At 36.6% G+C, this 11,272-nt stretch overlaps 1 protein-coding gene across 2 annotated transcripts in view; it reads left to right on the top strand.

The window, feature by feature from the left end:
• Positions 1–11,272, top strand: part of NME8 (NME/NM23 family member 8) — a 124,870-nt gene that overhangs the window by 86,815 nt on the left and 26,783 nt on the right. Inside the window, exons 9-12 of one of the 2 annotated variants that reach the window (XM_087918536.1) lie at positions 2,776–3,020; positions 4,341–4,519; positions 8,877–9,021; positions 10,730–10,837. In XM_087918536.1, coding sequence (XP_087774662.1) covers positions 2,776–3,020; positions 4,341–4,519; positions 8,877–9,021; positions 10,730–10,837 — 677 coding nt within the window. Of the gene's footprint in view, positions 1–2,775; positions 3,021–4,339; positions 4,520–8,876; positions 9,022–10,729; positions 10,838–11,272 lie in introns of both variants that reach the window. The other variant, XM_087918537.1, reaches the window with a different exon arrangement.

The following is an 11,272-nucleotide window of genomic DNA, read 5'->3' on the forward strand; positions in this document are numbered from 1 at the left end:
GCTATGGCTCAGGCTGCAACGGTCGTTGGCAGCGTTATTTGAATTTCGCGCCCCTGGAGAGCGGAGGGCGGTAATGGCTGACCGCAGCTGACAGTGATTTGAATCTCGCGCCCTGTGCTGGCGCCAGAGACTCTGAATGACAGCACCGCGCTGTACTCGACTCAATTCAAACGACAGCCGTTTGAATTTTGCGCCTTTTTGAGCTGAGCGGCTGCGGCTCGCAGCGCTTCACTTTCCCTGTAGCTTGCTAACCGAGCGGCTACAGACGCTCTTCCTTTTGCTTTTGCTGACCGAGCTCTCCAGCGGCGCGGCTGCGGCTCAGCAATTGAGTGATTTCAGCTGTTGCGGATTGCCTCTGGTAGCCATCCCATCCTCGTCGCCAGTGTTGTAGATTGAGCAATGAGAGGCTAGACCAGGGCATGGATGCAACAAGACTTTATTAAAGTAATAAAGGACTGAACGTGTTAGCCCTGCCTGGAGCAGGCTCACAGCGAACAGCGGCTGACCGAACCCTGCAGCTGGCTTTTATAGCCAGCTGTCGAGGGAAGCCAGCCAATGAGGGGCAGCAAACGCCCCCGCAGCATGAATGGACCTGGGTGGGGACTTTGGCAAGTTCCAGGGACATAACAGTGATCTTTTTAATAAATGATGGAGAATTTATGTAATAAATAAACAATTCTGGTTTTGAATATCAATATCAATCATTCCTATTCAGAAGAGCTATTAGGTAGGTATGCTACAGATATGGCAATTGTATTCTGTATGAGGCAAAGCTAGTTAGGGAAGCCTTCATTTTACAAAGCACTTTCATCTGGTCTGCCTAAAGAGCAGGGCATGACAGTACTACGCAAGCTTTGATGGGAAGGGCTGCACTTAACATTTGGAAAAAGTTTAAGAATGGCTGGAAATGAGGCAATAATATAAATGAGTAAGACCTGGATTTTTATTTTCCTGGATCTGGAAGATAAGAAACTAGGTCTTTATTTTTTTTTTTAAGCATGTAAAACTAATGTAACAAACAATGGATACAAGTATCCCTGTTCTATCTAATGAGATAGCTTATCCATCTTATAGTAATTTTACTGAACATTACAGTTAATGTTTACATTAATTATACTTTAAAATTCAGAACAAATACTAATAAAAAGTTCAAATATCCTTACTGATTCCACAAAGTGTTGCCTGATCAGCCTGGTTTTCTGATCCTTTTTGGGTAAAGGTTCAATGTTAGAGCTGTATTGAGGAATTTACAATGCATCTGGCTGACAAAATTGCTGAGATCCATTCTCAGTTGGAGACCAAGTAAGGCATGGCTTTACTAGGAATTCTTGTGGAACAATCTTATCCATTAACTGGGAATAGTTTGATCCTGCTGGATGTAAGGAAGTCATCAGGATCCTTGGGATGATAAGTACATTATATCCCCTTTTCAAGGAGCCATCACTGAACTCTATTATTCCTGCTAACTTTTATCCAGCTTCCACCTCCCGCTTTTAGAAAAATGGTTGAGAAAGTAATGCTGCAGCTTCAGAGGATCCTGAATGAAACAAATTATGTTAACCCCTTCCACTCAGGTTTCAGGCACAGATACAGGATGGAAATAGCACTGATCACACTTGTTGATGACCAGGAGCAGGCAGGAATAAAATGGAGGTAGTGTGTTCAATCGGCTCGTCTTGACTTCTTGGCAGTTTTTGATATCATTGATCATGGTTTTCTTTAGAATTAACGTTGGAGTGGGAGACACAGTCTTATGCTGGTTCACTTTCTTACTCTGGGATTGGTCCCAATTGGTGATAGGAAGTGAAAGGTCTAGCACCTTTCTAACATCTATATGATGTTTACATCTATAACATCTTTCTAACATACATATTGGGGTATGTATGATCTGGGAAGGGAACAATAGGTTATAACTGAATGGAATGACTGTATGTAGAAGACTCCTCTGTGTATGAGAATTTACCAACTTTGGTCCTGGACGAAATTGCACTGTTCTAGATGTACCTGGTATGTAATATGAGTGTCCTCTAGTTTCACAACTCCTGCTTGAAGAGCAGGTAGCAGTAATGGCTAGAAAGGTCTTCATTCAACTGTGTGTTGTACGCTAGTTATGTTCTTTTCTGGATCGAGAAGCCCTGATTGGAATCCAGGAAGAGAGTCTTCTCTGCTGTTCCCCTGCCCTCTGGGATATCTTACCCCCAAAGGGGGTTTCAAAAGAGTATTAAGACCTAGTTCTGCCAATTATCGTAGAGATTGAAGAGTGATATGTAACTCTGGGGACAGATGCTGATGTGAGAGCTACTTCCCATGCTTTAAAAAAAATTGTAATATTATAATTTTAACTTTGTTCTTAGTTCTGTTTTATCTTTGTGTTTTTTAAAGCTTTATACCATTTGTAATGCTTATATTGTAAACTGTCCTGGTCTTAGTGAGATGGGAGGTATAGAAATGTGAGAAATAAACAGTCTAGAATAAGGTTTAGGAACTAAGCTGGCATCATTATGTTGGAAGACCAAGGAAGTAAAATTTCAAAAGCATCATTTACTAGGAATAAATTTTTAAGATATCTTAAAAAGAAAGGCATACAGAGCACAAATTCCCACTCATGACATTTTCTCACTAACTAAAATCTCATATTTTGTTATAGTTTTAATTAAGAAGTTGTTAGACAATTGGTAATATACACAGTGATATTTTATATCTCATTAATAACAGGATGAATGCAATGAGGTCAGCATCTTTCTTAGTATTTAACACAAAACATTTTTCCTCCAGCCTGATTTTGAAGACTTTGTTTTATATATGCTGTCTGCACCCTCCTATATTCTGATAATATCTGAAAGAAAGCATGGCCAAAGTATACCTTTTTTACATGAATTGGAAGCAGTGGAAGAGGAAGAGGAGGAAGAGGAGGAAGAGGCAAAGGAAGAAGAGGAGGAGGAGGAGGAGGAAGAAATGAAAGAAAAGGGGGAATTTTTATCTGAGGCATGGAGGAAACACTCTGTGACACCTGTAATTGGGTATGTCATGTATGTTTATATGTATGCATATATGAGAAAAATATTTATTTTTTAAGTTCATAATTCACAATTAGTATCAGACTGAATTCTGACTTAAAATAGATTCATTTGAACCAAATGCATTACATTAGTCTAATATAAATCCTGTTAAGTTATTAGATCCAACCATTTGTTCACTGAAGACAATTTCTGCTGAAATAAATGGGATTTATAGCCTTAAATGTCTTGTTCTCCAATCTAATCTAAAGTTGCTTGGTTTCATTCAATTACTTGTTTAATGGCTATAATTTAGACAGACTTTAAAGATTAGATTTATATCACAAGACCATTGTGGGGCTGAAAGGATTTAATGCATTGAGGCTTTAATTGGTTTTTGCAGAATTTATTATTTAGACACAACAGACAAGGTCAACTGTCATATCTCTGACTAAAGGATGGTCCCCTCCTTCCATTTGGAATAAATGTCATTTCCACCAAAATGTATAACTTTGAAAAGGATTCACATGTAGTGGTGAACAAGGAAAGTCAATCAAATCAAACTAAAATCAAACCCGGTATTCAATGAAATAAGAGAAATCACAATCAGCTTGCTCCCACATAGGTTGCTTCAGCTTTAACATCTTTCAGAAACTAATGGTGTCCTCCTAAATTTGCAAGAACTCATTAAAATAGAAGGGAAAAAAAGACCATGAATTCACATATTTGATTTTTGTGTTGTGATGAATATATGCCCCAATGTGTTCTGATAATCTGAAAGAGGAGGAGGAAAGAGCATGTTAACCAAAATTTATCAGTACTGTAATGTGTATTATTTGAATACATTTTGTAATTCAAAAACCAGAATGGCAGTTCACTAATTCATTTGGACCACATCTAAAACAGTCAATTCATCAGAATGTTGACAGAATTTTCAGGGGGAAATTTTTTTAAATGCTTGCTATTCTCATATTTTGTTACAGCCAATAGCAACCTTGGCTAATCTCACAAGCATAAATCAGTTATTATATTGTTATGTATCTGAATGGGAGACTATCCAGAAATCCCAGGCCAAAAGACTAAATTGGGAAGTTGAAGAAGCATATCAGAAAAAAAGCAATGGCAAATAATTTTTGTGTTGTTGCCAAAGGACTTGAGGAAGTATTTACCTTGTTCAGTATAATACTGACACCAATTTGCATCTCTTTTTTTCCTTTGATATGTTGACATATAATATTTGTTATTTGGCTTCAGGATCAGAGTATTTAAATTTGAAGCTGTTGATGATAAAGTAAGTCCTGTGTTAATATTAAATACATTTTACATTATTTTCCTTTTTGTTAGTTTGAAAGAGATGTTGCAAAATCAAGACCTGTTACATCACTGTGATATTCAGGATCGTGTTGAAGAAACAAGCAGGCAACTTGCCTTCTTTTTCTCTGATTTTTCCAAGCCAAGGAATGAAAAAGTTGTTGAACGAACACTGGCATTGATCAGACCTTCCCTTTTAAAAGAAAGAAGAGGTTGGTGGAAATTATTACAGGCACTTCAACTGAAATATATGGCACTTTGCTATTCTTACTAGGGTCTGATAAGAAGAAAGTGGAAGAAAGGTGGAAGTGGTGGTGTTTTATTGGCTAAGAGCTGACAGTACTTTAGACAAATGATCGCATGTTCTGAAAAATTACCTTTTCTAGCTTAAGAAACCTATTCTGATTCAAAGTCCTGGCATGTTTCTTTGTTAGACTTACACTATTTTTAAATGTATATGTTACAGTTTTAACCCATCTTTTTACATATAAAAGATAAAATAAAAACAACTGAGCATTTTTAAACAAAAAGATCTAAAGAAATGCACACTTAAAATGTGGTGTAGTTTGAAACATACAAATTTATTCTCTTTTTCTTTTTCTTTCTTGCATGAGTATAAATGAAAATGTGTGAGCCATAACCCAAATTAATTAAAAGCTTAAAGGAAAACTATATTGGAGAGCTCAACAAGAAAATATTATGAAACAGCCTTTTCCAACCTTGAAACCTTTATGAATCCCCCCGCTAGTATGGATATTATTCTGAATATTGGGAGTTAATAAGGGGCTGCCCATATATCAGAAAGCTATCACAGAAATATATTGCGTATTTCAAATAATCATCTATACATGAATGTTATGACTCCCCTTCAAAATTCAAACGAACAAAACAGAAAGCAGCCGTTTCACAATTAAATCAAATGGAAAGAAGTCTTACAAGATAACGGCTGGCAGAAACCTCAATCCACAGCATAAATCTTTACTCTGTCCGGCAAACCAGTCCTGGCAATAAATCTCCAGTCTCAGAGCTTCTTGCTGTAACGTCCTCACTCAAATAGTCACTTTGTTCCTGGCAAAATGTACCAGCCCAGCTGTGTCCTTTTATACTCATTGAGGCAATGTGCTAATTTACTGACTCGCTCTCCTCATTCGCTCTCAACTGTCTTCTGTTTTTTACATTTAACCACAAATTTTCCAAGTTCTCATCTCCACTAGAAGACTCTCTCAAAACTTCCCTGTCAGCCATTCCCGGCTGTTGATCAGATAAGGAACCAGAGGAGGTCAAAGGTCCTGACAATTCTAATACATCAGGTCTGTCGTCCTTTGTCACATCCATCTCCTCATCCTGGTTACCAGTCCAATCACTGAGCCATGACGGCTCATATTTTTCTGCCATGACCTCCTCACTTGAACTCATATCAGTCACAGGACCTGAATCCAAGCCCGAAGCCACAACACATGAATATTCTCAAGCAGCAAATATCTAACTGCACATGAATCAGTCATTTTGCTATGGATGATTTCTTTCAAAATTAAAATTATTTACTAAAATTATTGAAAATTGTTATGCTCGGGAGATCGGTCCTGGGTAGATCGGGTCGCATAGAGGGGCGAGACTCAAAGTACACATTCAGCTCTTTATTGAATATACAGCTCAGTTCAGGACCTGCGAGCCGCTTGGCTTTATTCAACCGGCCGGCGGCTTGGCGGCCAATGGCAGCGCTTTGAATTTCCCGCGATCGGCTCGGCCAATCGCAGTGGATTCTTAGCGCGCCAATCACAGTAGTTTAGTTAGCCAATCAGATTGTGGTCCGCATGGACCAATCAGAACTCAGGATTTCGAGAATGTTAATATAGAACAAAAATAATCTGAAAATATGTGATTATTGACGAAGCCTTAACATGATCTAGCAAACCAGTTCTTATACTTTACTTGAAAGTTGAGGATTCAGTTACTTCACCAACAATTTTTGTTGAACTAGTTGAATTAGAAAAAACAAGATGCAGATACAATATGTTCTTCAGTTATTGAAAGTTTAAATAATATTGGGTTTACTAAAAAGTACTTGTGGGGAGGGGGAATTAATAGGATTTTGCTTCGATGGTGCTAGCATTATGCTTGGGAGAAAATCTGGAGTGAGCACTAGAATAGCAAAAGAGTTTCCAAACATCATAATATGGCACTGCTTAAACCATCACCTCCAACTTGTTTTAGATGATTCGATAAAGGAAACAAAGCAAGTAAATCATGTTAACATTTTTATTGATATTTATTGTATACTATTTTTCATCAATCCAATAAGAACCAAGCTGAACTTTTCAAAATATCCAAACAACTTGGGATTGAAATTATAAAGATTGGTAGAGTTTTTGGACTAAGATGGGCTGCCTGTAGTTGAAGGTCAACCCTGGCTGTTTGGCACACTTATCCAGTGCTACATCAGTATTTTCATTCTAATGAAAAGTATGGCTGCTCTTCTTGAAAATATATATTTTATGACTGATTTGGCATTAATGATTGACATTCTAAATGAAATTTCTCTTCTTTCAAATGCACTGCAAGCAAGTAATGTAGACATCATAAAGACTGAAAAACATATGATAAGGTCAATTAAAGCATTTAAAATCCTTAGAAAAGGGTGCATACAAAAAAGTGGATGGATTAATTACTTCAGAAACCTTCAAAAATATAAAAAATATTTTAAAAATCATCGATTCGTTAGTCTCCTTCGGGACTTTTAGAAAGCATCATAACAAATTTAAATAGAAGACTAATGGACTGTGAACATTTAAAAACAGGTAATCAATTGCAAGACAGGACTTATTTACAATTCCTCACTTTTTTGGAGCTAGATTACTGGAATATTGAAGAGGTGATGGTTCCATGGAAAGCAGCTGAAGAATTGCTTGCATTTAGTGACATCTTTATTTATGAAATTAATATTAATGATTGAGGCTTTGTGAAAAATGTTTTAAAAGATTCCCAGAAATATACAATTCCTGCAGTATTCAAAAAGCTAAAAATATTGTCAGACAATTGCTGTAAGTTCAGCAGAAGCAGAAAGGGGTTTTTCTAAAATGAATATCATATGTTCAGAGAAGCCATCTAACTGTTTCCAACATAACAAACCTAAGGACCATTAGTGTAATTGGCCTACCTATAAAAGAATGGGACCATATTTCTATAGTAAAAAAAATGATTGCAAGCACATCATACAGCCGATAATGTTCGAGGGTTAAGACTGAAGAAAAATGAAAGTGAAGATGTCAATTACACAGCAGTTTGGAAATACCTTAAAGCTGAATAACACTTTTATTGTTCTTAAGTATTTGTGTACTTTTATTGTTCTTATTTAAGTATTAAATGCATGAAATAATAAACTACCTTTTGGTATATCTTTTTTTAGGCTAAGTGACGTCAAGTTGGTCATGCCCACCCAGTCACGTGATCACTCAGCCACACCCACCTAGTCACACCCACTCACCCACACCCACCCAGCCACGCCCACCCAGCCATGTCTCATCCACCAGTCATTAGGGCAGAGAACCAGTTGTTTAAAAATTTGCAGCCCACTACTGGATTTGAGGCCAAAATTGATAGGATAGTGAAGCTGTTTCATCCTCATATTAGAGATGCACCAGTCATTTAGATCAGTGGTCATCAGCTGGTGGGCCACGGATCACTGGTGGTCTGGGGAAAAATTTTGGTGGTCTGCAGAGAAATGTCACCCCCAAAGCAATTAATCAGGCTGCGCGGGAACACAAGAACACAAGGCTGTGCCACCTACCTGGCCCATAGGAACACAAGGCTTGTGTTGCTTGCATTGCGAACAACACGATGTAGTCAGGGGAGGGGAAAGGGTGGGGGCGGGGAACTTGCCCCATGTACCTCGCCTGGCCACCGGGCTGCTTCTTTATGCTTCTTCTTTCTTCTGCTTTTGGCTGCACACAAGGAAAGCAGCAAGTATTTCTTTTTCTCCCCCAAACTCCGCCAGAAACAAATCTTTGGGACCTGCAAGGCATCCTGCTCCAAGAAGCTGTGAGGGCAAAGACACATTTCTGCTGGAGTTTGGGGGAGAGAAAGAAAGACTTCTGCTGCTTTTGTTGCTTTCCTTGCATGAAGCCAAAAGTCTCTTTCTCTCTCTCTCTCCCCCATGAGAACAAAGCTGGAGACAGTATCCTGTGATCCCAAATAAAGAATGATCAATCAATAGGAAAACAGGGTGGGAAATTTTTCTGCAGACTTTTTTTTTATTTTCCCAGAGTGTGTATATGTGTGTGTGTGAGAGAGGGGGTGGGAGGGAGAGGGAGAACATCACCGCCAGCCCTCCAAGGTTTGATCGGATCTCTCTCTCTCTCTCTTTCTCTCTCTCTCTCTCTCTCTCTCTCCCGCCCCCCCCACCCCAGTCAGCAAGCCACCGTCAGTCAAAATTAATATTAGTGGACTGCGGGATTTAAAGTTATGAGTTTGGTGGTCGCTGAGGTCCAAAAGGTTGGAGACCCCTGATTTAGATTACCCACATTTATACATAAAGAAAAGTAATGTGGAAATATAATTTTTGTTATGCAGAATCTATTCTGAATAGAATTGTGGAAAATGGCTTTGAAATAGCCATGCAAAAGGAAATCACTTTATCAGAAGAACAAGCTCGTGAATTCTATCGAGGATGTGAAAATCAAGATTATTTTCCATATCTTTTGGATCAAATGACCAGGTACCCAAGTTAAATACATTTTCTACATTACAGCATTCCATGAGTAAATACCTTATGTTATTGTAGAATGGGAAATCATAGGAATCATATATGTTATATGCAGGAGCTATGAAACCATGATGAGCACCAAAATCTGCAAGAATTTCTCAGAGTTCAACTTCTAGCACTGTGGGCTCCTTGGTAAATCTTGTTACTAACCAGGATTATGCAAGGAGGGCAGAAATTCAATTGTTGAATTGAGGCCATCACCTTGACTGCTTTTGTCTCAGTCCCTGTGGGTATACCTGTTATTGCCCAATGTTTGATTTCATTGTGCAGCTACAATGTTTGTATCAATTTAATGTAGCAATTTTCAGTGGTAGATCATGCACCACGGATATTATTATAAAACTCTTTGTGTTCAGGCTTTTTCAGAATCATTGTACTTCTCCTGACTAAGGATGAATTTCTGAATTAATTTAGATAAAATTTTTGAATGTAAAGAAAAAATATTCTTTTTTTTTAAGATTTGAAATACCTGATTGTAAATGTATTAACAGCAGCTACGCTTGTATTTGCTAAAAACTGGAAAAATGAGAAAATACCACCACAGGAGGAAATCATTAAGAAAATATTGGAATGTGCTGAAATGAGTAGATTGACATTTGAAATTAGAGAGCAAGAGAATGAACAATTTTATAAAATTTGGGATCTTTTCTATCAATAAAACAATAAAATACAGTAATGAAATATGTAGACTTTTAGAAAATAATAAATATATAAAGATGTACTTCTTTCTTATTAAAATTATTTTAGGCTAGATTTGGGATGATAATATGAACTGTTATAAAATAAACTAAGTAAATTATGATTATCTTGTAAAACATGAATGAATAAAAGTATAGTCAAATGATTGATTAATAATGATACTAAGGTATTTAATTTCTGACTGACAATATGAGATTATATGCAATGTAACTGTAATTGAAGACTACAAAATGGAAGCACAAAACAATTTGTAAACCAACCAGCACACTGTATGTACACCTATGGAAGATAGCTTGATGTTTTTATGTTTTGTTTGTTTATGTTTGTTTTTAAAAAACCAATTAAATTTTTTTTTAAAGGAAAAATATTCTTAAGACAAAAATTATGTGAAAAATGTCTTTTTGTTAGCAGTAGTAGTACTTATAACTATCATTATAGGCTGCTCCTGGAGAACTTTAGTTAAGTCATTAAGAAAGTTTAAAATAATAGAAATGGTATGGATTTGTAATTTGTTGAGAAGCAGTCTGTCTAAATATGATCAGTTCTGATGAGGACTTACACTAATGCTGATATCTTAAACCAGGGGTATCCAACTCTACAGCTCATTGACTCTGCATGAAATTTGAGATTGTTCATTGACTCCCAAAAGATGTTTTAGGTGAAAGCAATTTTAATACTATCGCTTTAACAACAACTCTAATAAAGGATAATCTCATCAACCCTTAGAGTCAATATTTACCACTCTGGGGATTTTTCCTTAAATGGATTTGTATGGTTTCACTTATAATTGTAAACACTTTTAATTTTATGAAGAAATCCTAGCTTTTTCTCCAGAATATTTATTGGTTACATTCCAGAATGTTTTTTACTGAATTTATATTCATTCAGAAAAATACACACACTCACACACACACACACACACACACACACACATAAATTCTGCTATATTTGTTTTGAATAGTGGGCCAACTCTTGCTCTTGCTTTGGTACGAGAGAATGCAATCCAAAAATGGAGGGATTTACTTGGCCCAAAGATAATCCAAGAAGCAAAGGAACAATACCCCCAAAGGTAATCTTTTTATTGTAATAATGATATCCTGAGAAATGTTTTTTTTTATTTTCTCTATTGAAGTTGTGCTTTTCTTGTGATAGTTATGACAATAGTGCCATCATCTGGATAGTATCCTATACTACTTCACCATGTTATAGCAAATTATTATACTCAACACAGAAATATCTTTGCAAAAGAAACTTCTCTGTAGGCATTTCTCTGTAGGAAATAATGTGTTAACTTAAAAAGCACAGATATAATTTTCAACAATGACATTACACATCTTTAAAAAGGATATTGCATTAATATTGTGCAAGCTGGAGCTTATATTCATGCATTTACAGAAAGTACAAGTCAAAATATGCAAGATTGTATATATTTTATACATTACTGACACTGAATTTAGTGACTGAAAATGATTACATTCTTTTCTTACATTGTTATTTATTTATT

This window comes from Pseudonaja textilis, chromosome Z, assembly GCF_049901715.1.
Source record: "Pseudonaja textilis isolate UNSWEBS1 chromosome Z, rPseTex1.2, whole genome shotgun sequence".
NCBI lineage: Eukaryota > Metazoa > Chordata > Lepidosauria > Squamata > Elapidae > Pseudonaja > Pseudonaja textilis.